The sequence below is a fragment of the Chrysemys picta genome, chromosome 1, assembly GCF_011386835.1.
Source record: "Chrysemys picta bellii isolate R12L10 chromosome 1, ASM1138683v2, whole genome shotgun sequence".
NCBI classification, from domain to species: Eukaryota; Metazoa; Chordata; order Testudines; family Emydidae; genus Chrysemys; species Chrysemys picta.
Genome location: NC_088791.1, coordinates 103,595,459 through 103,612,788, shown reverse-complemented (window position 1 = coordinate 103,612,788; position 17,330 = coordinate 103,595,459). Strand labels below are relative to the sequence as shown.

The following is a 17,330-nucleotide window of genomic DNA, read 5'->3' as shown; positions in this document are numbered from 1 at the left end:
GAATTTATATAATTCGGATTTGAAAAACAGGTTGTATAAAGTCGAAATGTATGCGGCCACACTAAGCACATTAATTCGGTGGTGTGCGTCCAAGTACCGGGGCTAGCGTCGATTTCTGCACCGTTGCACTGTGGGTAGCTATCCCATAGCTATCCCATAGTTCCCGCAGTCTCCCGCGCCCATTGGGATTGTGGGTTAAGGTCCCAGTGCCTGATGGGACAAAAAACATCGTCGCAGGTGGTTCTGGGTACAGCCTCACCTCCTCCCTCCCTCCTCCCTCCCTGCATGAAAGCAACGGACGGCAGACAACCATTTTCGCGCCTTTTTTCCTGGGTGGGTGAACACTGCAGACTCCATACCACGGCAAGCATGGAGCCCGCTGAGCTCAAGACAGCAGTCATGAACATTGTAAACACCTCGCGCGTTCTCATGGAGTTTATGCTCAGCCAGGACCTGAAAAACGAGGCGAGGAGGCAGCGGCGGCGGCAGCGCAGCGACAAGCATGATGAGGACATGGACACGGACATGGATACAGAATTCTGTGAAACCGCGGGCCCCGGTGCTTTGGAGATCATGTTGTTAATGGGGCAGATTCTATCCATGGAACGCAGATTCTGGGCAAGGGAAACAAGCACAAACTGGTGGGACCGCATAGTGTTGCAGGTGTGGGACGATTCCCAGTGGCTGCGGAACTTTCGCATGCGTAAGGGCACTTCCATGGAACTTTGTGACTTGCTGTCCCCTGCCCTGAAACGCCAGAATACCAAGATGAGAGCAGCCCTCACAGTTGAGAAGCGCGTGGCGATAGCCCTGTGGAAGCTTGCAACGCCAGACAGCTACCGGTCAGTCGGGAATCAATTTGGAGTGGGCAAATCTACTGTGGGGGCTGCTGTGATGCAAGTAGCCAAAGCAATCACTCAGGTGCTGCTACGAAAGTTAGTGACTCTGGGAAATGTGCAGGCTATAGTGGATGGTTTTGCTGCAATGGGATTCCCTAACTGTGGTGGGGCGATAGACGGAACCCATATCCCTATCTTGGCACCGGAGCACCAAGCCACCGAGTACATAAACCGCAAGGGGTACTTTTCAATGGTGCTGCAAGCACTTGTGGATCACAAGGGACGTTTCACTAACATCAACGCGGGCTGGGCGGGAAGGGTTCATGACGCTCGCGTCTTCAGGAACACTACTCTGTTTAAAGGGCTGCAGCAAGGGACTTACTTTCCGGACCAGAAAATAACCGTTGGGGATGTTGAAATGCCAATAGTTATTCTTGGGGACCCCGCCTACCCCTTAATGCCATGGCTTATGAAGCCGTACACAGGCAGCCTGGACAGGAGTCAGGAGCTGTTTAACTACAGGCTAAGCAAGTGCAGAATGGTGGTAGAATGTGCATTTGGCCGTTTAAAAGGTCGCTGGTGATCATTATTGACTCGCTCTGACCTCAGCCAAAGAAATCTCCCCATTGTTATTTCTGCTTGCTGTGTGCTCCACAATCTCTGTGAAAGTAAGGGGGAGACCTTTATGGCGGGGTGGGAGGCTGAGGCAAATCGCCTGGCTGCTGATTACGCGCAGCCAGACACCAGGGCGATTAGAAGAGCACACCAGGAAGCGCTGTGCATCAGAGAAGCTTTAAAAACCAGTTTCATGACTGGCCAGGCTACAGTGTGAAATATCTGTTTGTTTCTCCTTCATGAAAACCCGCCCCCTTTATTGACTCATTTTCTGTAAGGAACCCACCCTCCCCCTTCCCCCAGCTTTCTTTCAAACCAAATAAAGTCACTATCATTTAAAAATCATTTATTCTTTATTAATAGATTAGAAAAAGAGGGAGGGAACCCGGGTGGTATTTGGGAGGAGGATTGCTGGGAAGGAAAAAGCCACAAAGAAAAGGTTAAAAAAATGACAGCCTTTTGCTTGGGCTGTCTACTGGGGTGGAATGGGAAGGTGTACGGAGCCTCCCCCCCCCGTGTTCTTACACGTCTGGGTGAGGAGGATACGGAACATGGGGAGGGTGGAACAGGGGCTGAAGCGGCAGTCTGTTTTCCAGCAGCCGTTCCTGAAGCTCCACCAGACGCCGGAGCATGTCTGTTTGCTCACGCAGCAGCCCCAGCGTTGCATCCTTGCTCCTCTGGTCTTCCTGCCGCCACCTCTCATCTCGAGCGTCCCTCCTCTCCTCACGTTGGTCCCTCCTCTCCTCACGTTGGTCCCTCCTGTCCTCACGTTCACTGGCTTCTTTCCTATACTTTGAAACTGTTTCCTTCCACTCATTCAGATTAGCTCTGTCACTGCGGCTGGATTCCATAATTTCAGAAAACATCTCGTCTCGCGTTCTCTTCTTACGACGCCTTATCTGTGATAACCTTCGGGATGGAGGAGGGATGCTTGAGGAATTTGCAGCTGCTGTAGGGAGGGGAAAAAAGAGAGAATTGTTTAAAAAGCTACATTTTGCAGAACAATGCTTATACTCTTTCACGGTGACCAACACTATTCACATTACATAGCACATGTGATTTCTGTGCAAGGTCGCATTTTGCCTCTTAATGCTGAGTGCCTGTGGCTTTGCTGCTAGAGATCACAGGTCTGGGCAACAGAATTCGGCTTGCATGCGGCCATGGTAAGCCATTGTTTTACAGCTTCTGCGCCCTCCTTTCCCACATACCAAGCATAGCCTGTAGAGTGCTGCGGTTTTTCTGTTAACATTCAGCAGCAGCAGCAGAAAACAAACTAACCACCCCCCCTCTCGCCATGAATTCTCTGGGATGATCGCTGTACCCCTCCCCCCCACCGCGTGGCTGGTATCAGGGAAGATCCCTGCAGGCACCAAACTAACCACACACACACACACACCCCGCCGCCCCCCTCCCGCCATGAATTCTCTGGGATGATCACGGTACCCCTCCCTCCACCGCGTGGCTGGTAACAGGGAAGTTCCCTGCTAGCCAAACGTGAAAAACTCAGGGCCAATTTCCCATCTGTGCTTGGCTAACTGCAGGGAAGGATTTATTTTCCGCCACAGGCAAACAGCCCAGTAGGAACGGCCACCTCTGTCCCCTTAATTAAGTTCCCGTATTTCAACCAGGTTACCAGGAGTGATATCACTCTCCTGAGGATTACACAACAAGATAAAGAACGGATGTTGCTTGAATGCCAGCAAACACCGGGACCATACGCTGCCAGGCTTTGTCAGGCAATGATACCAGATTACTTGCTGCAAGCATGGCGTGGTCAAGTGTCCTACCATGGAGGAGGGAATAAGGATGCACTGCCCAGAAACCTTCTGGCAAGGCTTTCGGAGTATCTCCAGGAGCGCTTCATGGAGATGTCCCTGGAGGATTTCCACTCCATCCCCAGACACGTTAACAGACTTTTCCAGTAGCTGAACTGACCGCGAATGCATCCCAAGTCCTCAGGGCAAAGTAATCATTAAAAACCGTTTGCTTTTAAAACAAGTTTTATATTTTAAAAGGTAAACTCACCTGAGGTCCCTTCCATGGGGTCAGAGTCTTGGGTACTGGCTTGGGAGGGTACTTCAGTCAGGGTGAGAAAAAGATCCTGCCTGTTGGGGAGAACGGAGTGCTGTGTGCTCTCTGCAAGCTCATCCTCCTCCTCCTCCTCCTCCTCTCCCCCATCGGCAGAATCCTCAGGCGTCGCTGATGAGACTATCCCCGACCCAGAATCCACGATCACAGGTGGGGTAGTGGTGGCAGCCCCCCCTAGAATTGCATGCAGCTCGGCGTAGAAGCGGCATGTCCGCGGCTCTGACCCGGAGCGACCGTTTGCCTCCTTTGTTTTTTGATACGCTTGTCTGAGCTCCTTGACTTTCACGCGGCACTGCTCAGAGTCCCTATTGTAGCCTCTCTCCATCATGCCCTTGGAGATTTTTTCAAAAGTTTTTGCATTTCGTCTTTTAGAACGAAGTTCTGCAAGCACTGAATCCTCTCCCCATACAGCGATCAGATCCAGTACCTCCCTCACGGTCCATGCTGGTGCTCTTTTTTGATTATCAGCCTGCATGGTTACCTGTGCTGATGAGCTATCTGTGGTTACCTGTGCTCTCCACGCTGGGCAAACAGGAAATGAAATTCAAATGTTCGCAGGGCTTTTCCTGTCTACCTGGCCAGTGCATCCGAGTTTAGATTGCTGTCCAGAGCGGTCACAATGATGCACTGTGGGATAGCTCCCGGAGGCCAATACCATCGAATTGCGGCCACACTATCCCTAATTCGAAATGTTAAAATCGATTTTGGCGCTACTCCGCTCGTCGGGGTGGAGTACAGACATCGATTTAAAGGGCCCTTTACATCGAAATAAATAGCGTCGTTGTGAGGACGGTTACAGGGTAAATTCGAATTAAAGCTGATAAATCCGAATTAAAGTCGTAGTGTAGACCAGGCCTTAGCCATGTAGGAAGCAGAATCTGTTTGTTGTGACCATGTTTTCCCAAGTCAGTTGGTACATGTCAAACATGTCAGTTATTGCTGCATCAACAAAGTGGCTGTCAGCAGGAGGGATGAATGTCCCATCAGCACAAAATGATGTGGATTTATTCGCTTTGAAATAAAAAACAGAAGGTCAAGAATCGGACGGTCCAAAGCATCAGGAGACTTGTCAAAAATCAGACCAGACACCATATTTCTATCAATTCATTCCATCAGTTTAGATACTAAAGTATCATGAGCTCAAATAAATTTGTTAGTCTCTAAGGTGCCACAAGTACTCCTGTTCCTAAAGCATCATTTTCTTTCAGATACTTACAAGTGAGGTTGTCTGCATTAGGAAGGGTTTTTGCTGCTGGACAGTATTGTTACACTAAGTCACCAATAGACCCTTCTGCAATTAACAGGGGTTATCCAGCAAAACAGAGCATGCACACGATCATGCTGTGTCCTCTTTCATTAAAGCCCTGGTGAAAGCTCCAGATATTGACTGTTTATCCCAAAGGTCACTTTCTTCTTTAAGCTACTTGTCACTTGCTTTTGACATGCTTCTTTATTCTGTCAGCGTGAGCATTGACCTTGACCTCAATGCTGCAGTACTTGCAGCGCAATGCATCCTCTTCACTCCCATCTTTACTTTTCTTGCAAATTTCTAAGCACTGATTTTCTTTCTATATTCAGGCATAGATTTGCGTTTTGGCCCCATGTTTATCTTTTTTTACCTTCTCTGTTTTTATCTGTGGAGGATTGATCGTTTAAATTCAGTGCCACACTAAAATGGACACGAAGAAATAAGTGGGCAGCATTTCTTTGTGAGCCAATTTTAATTTCCAACCTTTGCCGCGTGTGTTCTGTGTTTTATACTGTGGATCTGCTTCAGTCTCAGAGCTTCAGGACACAATAATCAGATAAAAATTAGTGTTTAACAAAGATAAGTATCCCCCTAAAAATTGAGTGGATTGATAAATGGGTCTATATCAGTAAAATCTGAACTCCTTTAATTAAAATAACTGGTACTTTATTGCTGAAAATTGATAAAAACTGAAAATGTGGAACACTATCTATCCATACTTCCCTTCTGGGGTCCTTAAAAAAACTTTGGTAGAAAAATTGGCTACTGGAGCAAGCTTCACCATCTAGCTGCCACCCCCACCTTCTCTTGGAACTCTGGGCCTTCATTATCCTGACCAGACCAGGACACAGAGAGGGAGCCAGATGACCTCAGCGCGCCACCAGGTCCATCTGAATCCCAATCACCACCTGGAATGTGAGACATTGTCTCCTACCCCCACATATACTTTTCCTTCCCTGTCTTATTTCTTTTTTCTCTCTCCTTTTTCTTTCTGTCTAAGGGCCTGGCTTAGCTCACCAGGCCTGTTTATTTTGCAACACTGCCATAAGCCTACAACCAGAAAGAGGAAGCTAAATGTCCTAAACATCTCATTGCTGGTACAAGTTTGCCAGTCTGAAGTAGCTGATAAGACTGTGCTGTACCTATGTTTTTTCCAGCAGCGAGGATGCAAGTAAGAGTCAACTCCAGAGACAGAACCTGCATTTTTTTTATTTTTGCTGTTCTTTTCTCTCCCCTATTGTGTGCTTGTCCTGTTCATTCTTTTAGGGAATGGGATCAGACTTTAACAGCAGAAACCTCCAACACTGTTTACAATTGTTTAAAGTTGGACAGTGATTGGGTTATGTTAACACTTTTGGTCCATATATTCTATCTAAATAATACAATATGCTTTAGTATCTGCCTCCAGAGTTAACATGGCCTTTGAAGCTGTTCTACACTGTACTGAATCCACCTCCTTAACAGCCTCTCTTCCATACTGAGGTACTGCTTGGGAGTCTCTTCACGTGGAGCACCCATAGGGACAATAACTCAAAGAAGGAAAGTTTACTTATTTTGGGCAGGACCTGGAATTCTTCAAGGTGCTAGGTCCCTATGGGTGCTCCATCATCCACTCTCCTTTCCCCTCTGCATTGGAGTCCTACCATGCTCAAAAGTGGAGAAGGAACTGGAGTAGCATGGGTCCGCTCCTCCCTATAGGCTGTCATACTGGGGCACGAGGAGGCATACAGCCCAGGTGCAGACCCGTGGCCATTGCTAAGTGAAAAATTTCTGATCATGAGTGCATGGGCTCATGCACATCCTTGTGTGGAGCATCCATAGTGACAAAACATCTCAAAGAATTCCAGTTACTGTATACAGTAAGTAACCTCTCCTTTTGGGTGCAGTCTCCTATGTTTTGAATTAAATTGAAATTCCATCGTAACTTAAGGTTAAGCTGTCCTTTCTCTTTTTGTTATGATTATGCACAAAAGCAGTGACATGGAACCTGATTCTGAGGGAAGGACCATCACATAAAGTCACCTGCTGCTCTACTAGGAAAGTCCTACATAGATGTGCTTCCCCTGACTGGATATAGTCCAGTGTGTGGTGTTTGAGTGGACATTGCTGGAATGACACTTACATTTCTCCAAAAATGTAACTGTTCTCCTTTCAAAAACTTCCCAAAATACTGCTATTTTTAAGGTTTTGTTAAAATTTGTATTGGGTGGAGTTTAATGAGATAAGTGCATTCACCGTGGGACCAAAACAAAAAAAAAAATGCTGTATTCCAAGCTTCTGACCTATAGAAAATAAAACTCTGAGCAGTTCTGCAGTCCTTGGATTAGATCATTCTCCGTCCCCACGCCCTTTTATTATCCTATTTTAAAAATCCTGAAGAAAGGTATGAACTCTAAATCTCAGATTTTGTTCTATGGTGGGTAATGCTGTAGCCTCAAAATGTAGAGAATGGAAAATACTGTAGTATTCCAGGGACGTGATTCTTAATCACTACAAGAGGTATGATTTTTCTGAAAGCACTGTGCTCTCTTGAATGGTGCAGATGACGTCCAACAACTCACTGTTCTTCATTTTTCTTCTTTCTGCCTCTTCTCATCCTCTGTAGCTCTGGCTCCTCCAGCAGGCCACCAGGAGCTGATTCTACACACAGAGTCCCTGTTGTCATGTTGGAGCCAATCAGAATTAAACAGGAGTCTGGTACATCCCATGAGAACTATGATTTCCCAATTGTTATAGTGAAGCAAGAAACAGATGAAGAATCCCGGCCTCGGAATGTAATAACAATAATAAAGAATCTCTTCTGAGTTTGGGTTATGGGGAGGGTGTTTTGCATTTATTGGAAATAGAATAAATTACAAATATTCTGATAGAGCATTACTCGTAGGTGTTAACTTTAAGGGAAGTACCTCATGTATTAGTGGGTGTGTTTTGGGGTTTTTTGTTTTTGTTTTTTAAGGGATGAAGTGAGATTCCAAACCAGGTTATATTTCTTAGTAAACTGGGATGACTGAATAACTGACATTATCAGACTGCCATAGTCTGCGGGGACTTGGGAGATGGGGGGGAAGCGTATAAATACTGTAAGTTCTTTCACATGGTGTTTGGAGATTTTGCTATTACTAATGCATATGCTCAACTTTAGGAGTGCTAGACCTATTTGCTACTGGAAGATTATTATATTTTTCTATTGGAAGCCGTTTCTTAAATGTCAGAGCTAACCTACTTGGGTACTGTTATACTAGTTTGCTGTATTAAATTGGCTGAAGCCATAACAGTGATAACTCCTGTGTAGAGGTTCTAAGGAGCATGACTAACAATACACATGAAATAGTAATGTGTTTATTTTCAATGTGTTTGTGTTGATAATTATACCTGACAGCCTGGCATCTAGATATATCTTTGCGTTTTCCTACAGACCAACTTTTCAAGAAGCATACTCACCTCTCTGCTATTGGATAGCCGTCATAATACCACTTCTGACAAAACAGTCTTAAGAACAGATGCTCCAGATAGCACAGGTGACCGACCAGGGATACTTCAGGAGAACACATCCAGTGGGACGACAGCATGGATGGGTACCCCTCACATTGGAGACAGCAGAAAAGAGGATGACCCCAATGAGGACTGGTGTGCAGTGTGTCAGAATGGAGGAGAGCTCCTGTGTTGTGAGAAATGCCCTAAAGTGTTCCACCTTTCTTGTCACGTCCCTTCACTAATGAACTTTCCAAGGTAAAAATGACCAAATGAATTTTGTCCAAACTTTGCTCAAAAGAAATCACTTTTGGGTTGTGAGGCCAAGTACAGGAGTTTCTGCCCCAAAAGACAACTCTAAGGCTATCTCTATACTACAGCTTATGTTGGCATAATTCATGTCGCTCAGGGAGGTGATTAAACCACCTCCCTGAGCAACGCAAGTTACACCAACATAAGCATCGGTGTGGACAGCACTATGTTGATGGGAGAGCTTCTCCCGCCAACATAGCTACCTTCTCTCACAGAGGTGGTTTTATTATGCCGATGACAGAGCTCTTTCCTATTGGCATACAGCATCTTCACCAGACACACTTCAGCGGTGCCGCTGCATCAGTGCAGCTGCACCCCACAGCGCTGTGTGTGTGTAAACAAGCCCTAAGAAAGTTGAGTTGGTGAAATCCAGGATTTAACTAAATTTGAGTTGTGTAACCTGAACTATTATTGCTGCTGCAAAAGCTATTGTAAAATGCTGCAGTTTCTTGGAAAGATCGCTTATATCTGGGCCATCTAATATCTGTAGCCACAAAATTGGGCCAAAGAATCACCATTCTAAACAGAATCCTTTAAGGACAACAGAAACCGTTTTTTAAAATTCTTTTAAAGAAAAAGCTCTACTGATAGTATTAAACAGGAGCCATGTCAGCATAGGGCACAGTGCTTGCTGTCTGCTGATAATATTTTAAAAACTACCTCAGTCAGTGCTGAGAAGAAAGAAGACTAATCTTTATAGGCCTTGATTGGTTTGTGGGAAGGCAACTATGCAATTTGCTCAGCCCAGTTGGAACCATCAGAAGGTTAAAAATCCATGTTTCTATTACGTATAAATGTTGTTTGAAAATAGATACTTATCCTTAGTATTTCTAAAGCTTACTACCGTGTCAGCTACTTTGCCAAAGTAAAAATGACATTTTGTGACACTCTGGTATAGGAGCACTGGATAAAAGACTTAAGCTAATATTGAACAAGGATACAGCTATGTTTACCATAAGATGGTCAGTGTTCAATGATTTCATATAAATGTTAAATACTGGTTTAGTTTACAGTTTCTTACACTGTTCAGCTCTGCTTACATGCTTTGAGGAGAACAATTGCTAGTAGCACATCAAGCTTTGAAATACCAATTATATTCAAGTACTGTACTTAGTCTATGCACATCGACTGTGTGCCTTTTGAATCTCCAAACCATGGGGCTGTCTTCCTTTAAATACAGCGCTGTTATTTTGCTTACCATAAAAGCTTTCTACAATTTTGTTTCCTCAGTGCATAAGCAAAGACTGTATGAATATGATGGATAGCAAACTGTTTTTTATTAGTTAAACGTGTAAAGGAAAATATCACTGTTTTCATGTCACATTGTACAGTTATTGGGTTTTCTGAACATTTCAGAAATACCTTCCTAAAGTTTCAACTTTTCTTTGGCTGTGGCTTTTGCTGAGCTTATTCAGTGGGGCAAAGAGCAAACAAATAAGTTTCTAAGTGGTGCTCAAATCTGTAAAGTCCATAGTAATACTAGTGGCCAGTATTCTTAACTCTGAGCAGCACCATCACAGATACTGAGATTTCACCCTTTAACTCCATCTCTTAACCTGCCCCTCAGCCCCATCCCACCTGTCAACCTTCCCTCAGTCCCCCTTTCACCCCTTTTGCTCCTTACTGTCTTCTGGCCCATTCCCTTCAAAATAGTTGCCCTGGACTCCATCTGCCTCTTCTACTTGCAGCCCTTCACTCTGAACATGCTGTTACAGCCATTGCCTTGAATTGCTCTCCTTGTACTCCATCTTGAATCGCTTTCCACCTGATATCTGTTCTCTTCACTCCACCAAAACTGCTGTCATACCAAGTCCCTAATGTACTCTTTTCATGGCTAAATATGTGTGAAAAGCTGCTAGGATTCAGAGAATTGTGAGGTTTCAGAGTAGCAGCCGTGTTAGTCTGTATCCGCAAAAAGAATTGTGAGTTACTGTGTTACCCATCTTAGCCTCACCAAGTGAGTTTTGCTGCTGGTAAGCTGTGTGACAGCTCCCTGACACACAAGCTTCTCTGCCTTGCCAGCAAACTCTTCAGGACTCTGCTGTCTAAACCTTGCCTTGTGGGTAAGAGAGTGAACCCCAACTTGCCCAGAGATGTCTCCCTACAGCAGTGGTTCTCAACTTGCAGCCCGTGGGCCACTTGCAGCTTAGTCAACACACAGCTGTGGCCCATGTGACATCCTTAGGGCCATATGAGTAGTATTGGATGCAGGCCACATAATACATTGTGGGTCACGTATATGGCCCACAATCGTAAATACGTTGAGAGCCACTGCCCTACATTGTCGCCCTCTCACTGAATACTTAGAGAAGTTGTTAAGTTTGTTGCTCCTTTAAAGAGACAGTGTACTGCAGGCAGATAGCTTAACTGGGGTTAACACACCCTTCCCTTCAAACAGAGCGCTAAATTGGCTTATAGTAAAAGTAAAACAAGTGTATTTAACAAAAGACCATAGGGTTAAGTGATACCCAGTGTAAGGAATAAAAGTAGAAGGGTTGCAAGCAAATGAAGGTAAACATATGCTTTTAAGGCTAAAACCTTATTTAACAAATTAGACTGTCTTGTTCACAAAGTCTCTTTTCCAGCGTGGCTAACCAGACACTCTGGCCAGGACCCTTCACAGATCTCAAAATGCTTGGTTCAGGCTAGCCTAGGAGAAACTAGAAAACTTTTAATTATCCTAATAGAATGTGTGTCTGTCTTACGGAGGACTTGTAGTTCTGCTGTAGGCTTTAACAGTTTTCACTGTCAAAAGTAATTTTAACTTGCTCCTGAAACTAACCCCAATGCCAAAGGTCATGTTTATATTATTAGATCAGATATGTGGTACAACACATGCATGTTAATACTGTACTTTTCATAATCAATCGTAGCTGAATTCTGTCTTTATTCATTCTTGTAAGCAAGTCAATACAATTCAGCTGTATTGTGGTTATTCATGAAGATTCAGGTGTCTCTGTAAAGAATTTTACTAAACCACATGCATTAGGTTTGCTCAAGGATTTGAGGGCATCATTAATGATAAGGGGGAGAAGGGCAGTTAGCAAAAGTAGTTTGTGAACCATTATTCTCCTGCAATTTAGAGTTTCCCCCCAAGAATAACTGAGATTACAAAAAAAAAAAAAGCTGAGACGTTATTTTGTTAAGAATAGAAAAACTAGCCTACAGGCTAACTTCTAATGAGAAAATATACTTCCCACAGGTCCCAACCTCTCCGTTGCTCTATTTTCATGGTATTTCTGAACTTGTTTTGCACTCTGCCTATACTGTTCCATTTTTCATCCCTAAATTTTAATTGTTTTTCTCATTTCCTCTTATATGTTTTTCTTCAGATTGCCTCCTAACCAGCAACTGCACCTACTATTAAAATTTGAATTTAATTTGTAAACCCATAGGAATGGTTTCAAAACTAGTGGAAATAGATGCTATTTTTAATGTAAAACTATTCCAAAAAATTAAATCCAGGAATGAGTGAGTTTTTCTTCCAAAGAGATGTCCCTTTACTATCCTTATCCCTCCTTTTGGTGGTGCAAAAAAATTGACACAGGGCAAAAAGAAAATAGAAATGAACAACTTGTCCAAAAGTATTTGGAAACCCTCTATTCAAGACCATGTAACTTGATCAGGTGCCCAGAGTAATGCATCTGTTTTCCCCCTTGTTTAGAGGAGAGTGGATTTGCACATTCTGTCGGGACTTGTCCAAGCCGGAAGTAGAATATGATTGTGATGATCCCAATCAGAGCTCTGAAAAAAGAAAACTAGAAGGTTATATGGGATTGGCACCAATAGATCGACGGGTGAGGATACATTGTTCGTTCAACCAGTCTGCTTGTACGGTTGTTTAATAAATGCTGCTTTTTATATATTTGGTGGTAGTAATAAGAGTTCACTGGAGGATTTCTAAATAAGCTCTGAGAACTTGCCCAAGACTGGAAGCCAAGAATCACCAAGTGCTCTTTGGTTGTCTTGAGTAAGATGTTAAATATCTTTGCCTCTGTTTCCCCCACCTGGAACAGGCCTATTCTGAAGGCTGTTTTTCATTCATAGAGCACTATGAAGTCTTAAATATTATTTTTTCTGGTGGGCCGCTGCATATCCCCAATATTGAGAGATGCCCTGGTGTCGTAGTTGGACTAGTAGAAGCCTCTGGAGCAGGGCCTGTGTGTTGTGTTGTGTTCTCCCTTTGTGGCTCTGAATATTAGGGTACATCTTCACTACCCACCGGATCGATTCCCGAACGCCCTCCCCGTCGACTCCGGAACTCCACCAGGGCGAGAGGCGGAAGCGGAGTCGACGGGGGGAGCGGCGGCCATCGATCCCGCGCCGCGAGGACACGAAGTAAGTCAATCTAAGATGCGTCGACTTCAGCTACGCTATTCTCATAGATGAAGTTGCATATCTTAGATCGATCCCTTCCCCCCCACCTCCCCCCCAGTGTAGACCAGGGCTTAGAGGTGAAGCTATAAAAGGTGGTGGGGTACGTCAGCCACCTCTGTTTCTTCCAACTGTGTGCAGAACAGAAACCTGGGCTCAGTCTCTTTGACCCAATGTTCTGGAAAAATTGTTTCCCAGAGCCTCTTGGTTTTTGTATTTTACCCAGTATTAGTAGATTAGTTTAGTAATTTTTATTTAATTTTGGGCCCTTTTTGCACTCTAGCTTAGTCTATAGGTATAAAGTGGAGGCTCCTACCATAAGGAGAACTAGGTCTGAGGTGTGCTTCTTACCCTGCAGTCTTTGCAGCACCAGACACTCTCACTTTATATAGGCTCTAGAGCCTGGGCTTTAGTCCAAGTGGGAATGTCTACACTGCTACTTCTAGCTCCACAGCACAAGCCTGAGTCAGTTGACCTGGGCTCTAAGGCTCGGTGTTGTGGTGGTTGGTTGGTTTGTTTGTTTTTTGTTGTTGTTTTTGTTCATCATAGACATACCCTCTTTTGAGCAAGCCTCATTCAAAATTATCCCCTTAAGCAAAGCAAAAAGCTTTTGAACTGAAGTCTAGATCACAAACTCTCTACTGTGCCATGCTTAACAGGTGGCTTGACACTGAAAAAGACAGTAAAAATGTTATCTTACTATAGATGCAGTGTGTTAATGGTTCTGCGAGCTTCAGTGACAAAATGTTTTGCTGTTGACTTCTGCATAACACAGCTGAGAAAGTGTGAGCTAAATTGGTTGTCTCCTTATGGTTCATCAACAGAATTGTTGACTAAAATCCAGTTAGTAACACCTGTGTATACATTGAAAGTAAAGTGTTACTGAGGTCATAATTTGGCCCGAGCCTGAGGGGGGGCGGGAGGGAGGGAGAGGGGAGCACTAGGTAGAACTGCGGCCAGGGGGGCATTCTCTTGGGTGGCACTATGTGGAAAAAAACAGAATTAGGCTTCTTGGTAATGATGATTAACTTGCTTTCTCTGAATGTCTGATATTTTCAAATGTGTGATGTTTTTTGGTGCTGGGGAAGTAGTAAACGTCTGCCTGAATTTTTTAGCATAATAAACTATTAAGGGTAAAATCGCAGCCATTCTCTAATACACAGGCATTCTGTCTTTCCCTATATACAGAAATGTGAGAGGCTACTGCTGTACCTCTACTGCCATGAAATGAGCCTGGCTTTTCAAGATCCAGTTCCTCCTACAGTATGTACATTGTCATTTTTGCCTTATCAAAGAGTCCGAGCACTTGGCACCAGCACTTCTGTGGGCGTTACTGTTCCCAGTAACAAATCCATCATCAGAAGAGTAATCTACTCCAGATATTTAATGTAACAAATGTCTAAATGTAGGATAGAGGTAAAAGGTTGATACTAGATGCATGGAATTTCCATGCTCATTGAATCCGAGCAGAGATTAAGGTGAGACTTATTTCCCAATTGCTGTCAATTAACAAACTTTTACTATAAAGTGTACACTACATCTTAAAATCGTGTGTCTTATGCATGAAACATGACTTAACCCTTAACTTCTGGTTTTTCCACTTCATCTTGAGTGTTGCAGCATTCTTTTGAAATGAATAGTGGTTGGCACATCATTGAATTGCACAAAAAGAATGGTGCTATTTACATTTAACAGCAATGAAGCATTTAGGGCTTGTTTACACTGGCAATTAACAGCACTGCAACTTTCTCGCTTGGGGTGTGAAAGAACACCCCCTGAGCACAGCAAGTTGCACTGCTGTAAAGCGCCAGTGTAAACAGTGCTCCAGCGCTGGGAGCTGTGCCCCTCATTGAGGTGGTTGCCCCTCATTGACCATACAAGGCACGTTAAAGTGTTGCCACAGCAGCGCTTTACCGTAGCCAGTGTAGACTAGCTCTTACTTGTGTGAACTCAAAATGGAAGGAGAGGCTTAGTCTACACTACCAATGTATGTCAGTATTACTAAGTCATTCAGGAGTGTGCTGAGTGACATAGTTATACCGACCTAATCCCCAGTGTAGACCGCTCTATGTGGACAGGAAGGCGGCTACCATTGACATAACTACCACCTAGCGGGAAGATGGAGTACCTACACCAATAGGAGAAGCTCTCCCATCAGCGTAGGTAGTCTTCACTAAATGCTACAGCTGCACTGCTGTAAGTGTAGTCGAGCCTTAAGGGAAGTCTCTATTTCTGTAATGTCAGTAGCATACTTTAATTCCACAACTTGGACTACATCTTAAAATTCTTCACAGATCTGCCTAGATTGTTGGTGGGTGGGGAGAAAAAAATGGCTTCTGGTTCATAAATAAGAATCTGGAATGTGAAATAAATTATATGTTCTAATTGTTGCATCTAATTGCAGAGAGAGAAAAATTGCACACAAATTAAAGTCTAAATTTTTAAAGACAGAATTTTATTCACATCTCCTGTTGACATGCAGGTCAAGCTTTGCTCATTTTTTGTGCATGGGAGCCAGGCAGGAGCATACAAAATTACATCTTTTAAAATTTGCCCCTTTGTGCCTTAAATACCCTCTATCCTCTTTTTAAAGTATCATATGTTTAATTAACACACACAGGAAGCTGCTATTCTGATAGTTTATTTCAGTTTGACAAAGGAAATACATCTTTGGAACACTTCATGTTGCTGTAAGGCAAGTTAACTTTTTTTAAAGTGAAGTTACATGAACCACTTTTCATCTAGTCAAATATTGTGCTGTACTTCCTCTGTTGTAAAACTACAGCTGTCTATCTCCAGTTCATTGGTGGTGCCTATTGCTGTTATATCTAAGCACTGATGTATCTGTAAAATGGCAGATCTAAGTGAAAGAAAACTGCCCCTTTTATTGTGGAGATGTTGAAACAATGACACATTTTTGGAGTTAAATTTCCGATTTTTTTAAAATCAATATTTAAAAAGGAGGAGATGAAGAGATACATAAAGATGTAAAATATTACTGTACATATTAATGAGTATTTAAACCGAGAAATTTTCTCTTTAAAAAATAGTTTTGAAAACTCATTCTTTTAAACAAAAATGTGCCCTGCATACATGGCAATAGAGATAAGATATATTACATTTCTTTATTTTTGAGAGCCTCACCTGCATTTTGCCCACTGATTTCACTCCAGACTGCTTCTAACATTCCAACACTTTGATCTGCTTTCTATCAGTTACTGTATTAAAAAATTCAAAAAAATCTCTGCCTCAAAAATATTTGCTCTTCCTCCTGAGGCAGAGTCCTTACAATATTGAACCTAGATCAGTCACAGGTTTTTAGGTCCAATATCTTGTGAACCATCAGAACTTGAAATACAGATTCTATTCTATTGGATAGCAGGGAAATCACTCCACCCACCTTGAGTGCACTTTAGTTCTTGCCTGAGCAGGTTGAGTTTCAGAAAAGCTATCTTAAATTTGTAAATAGCATGTATAGTTGGACTCCATATATGAAGACAGTTGTCCCCAAACTGTGGGGTGCACCCTGTTGAGGGGCACAGAGGAACATTCGGGGGTGCGCATTGGCGGGGCCTAAGCCATCCCCCACGGGTGATGGGGTGAGGAACGAGCTCCACCACCCAGCCCCACTCTTCCCCATCTCCACTCCTCCCTGAGCCCAGCTCCACCAACAGCCCAGCTCCACCCTCATTCCCCCTCCATCTCCAGCCCAGCTCCCCATCTAGCCCCAGCTCCTCCCCCAGCCCCAGTTCTGCCCCCAGCTCTGCCTTCAGCCCAAGCTACTCTGCTGAGCCAACTGTGCAGTAATGGAGGGGGGCGCAGACAGATTCCATTACTGGTAAGGGTGGGGGGAGAACAGGAGAAGTTTGGGCACCACTGTATTATGACAATAGCCTGGCTTCACAGGTGAAAGGATTGAAGTAATAGTTTAAATCATGTATTGGTACTAGCATTTAAATATATAGCTGTTTATACCTCAAATGCATCTTTAACTAGTCTTGCCATTTTCATTTAATGTAGTGTGGAGAACACTTAAGGCATGTCTGTACTACAAAATTAAATCGACTTAAGTTCGCTTGACCTACAGCCACCATGGTAATTACATCCGTTCTTTGTGTCCACACTATGCTCCTTCCGTTGGCGGTGCTTGTCCTCACCAGAAGCACTTGCACCAACTCAGGTGGGGCATTGTGGGGTGCCAATGGGCTGTGAAAGGCAGCAACGGGCAATGTAAGCAAGCACAGACACTGCATCGACCTAACTACATCGACCTTAGCACTACAGCTCTGAGGTGGAGTTATTAGGTCAGCATAGCGGGCAAGTTAAATCAGCGGGAGGAAAATTGTAGTATAGACACTTACACAGCTAGGTCGACGTAAGCT

General features: G+C 43.8%; 2 protein-coding genes across 9 annotated transcripts in view; one reads left to right on the top strand and one right to left on the bottom strand.

Annotated features, from left to right (window-relative positions):
* TRIM24 (tripartite motif containing 24) overlaps positions 1-17,330 on the top strand; it is a 138,223-nt gene that overhangs the window by 114,608 nt on the left and 6,285 nt on the right. For 5 of the 8 annotated variants that reach the window (XM_065581852.1, XM_065581845.1, XM_042851647.2 and 2 more), the window contains 4 exons: positions 7,397-7,565; positions 8,207-8,520; positions 12,239-12,371; positions 14,137-14,211. In XM_065581852.1, the coding sequence (XP_065437924.1) occupies positions 7,397-7,565; positions 8,207-8,520; positions 12,239-12,371; positions 14,137-14,211 (691 nt within the window). Of the gene's footprint in view, positions 1-7,396; positions 7,566-8,206; positions 8,521-12,238; positions 12,372-14,136; positions 14,427-17,330 lie in introns of all 8 variants that reach the window. The other 3 variants (XR_010597938.1, XR_010597937.1, XR_010597936.1) reach the window with 1 other exon arrangement.
* Positions 1,976-4,373, bottom strand: LOC135980984 (uncharacterized). Its single transcript, XM_065581919.1, has 2 exons — positions 3,480-4,373; positions 1,976-2,403 (listed from the first exon to the last, which is right to left on the bottom strand). Exons 1-2 carry the CDS (start codon positions 4,015-4,017, stop codon positions 1,976-1,978), a joined length of 966 nt encoding a protein of 321 aa, XP_065437991.1. The 5' UTR covers positions 4,018-4,373.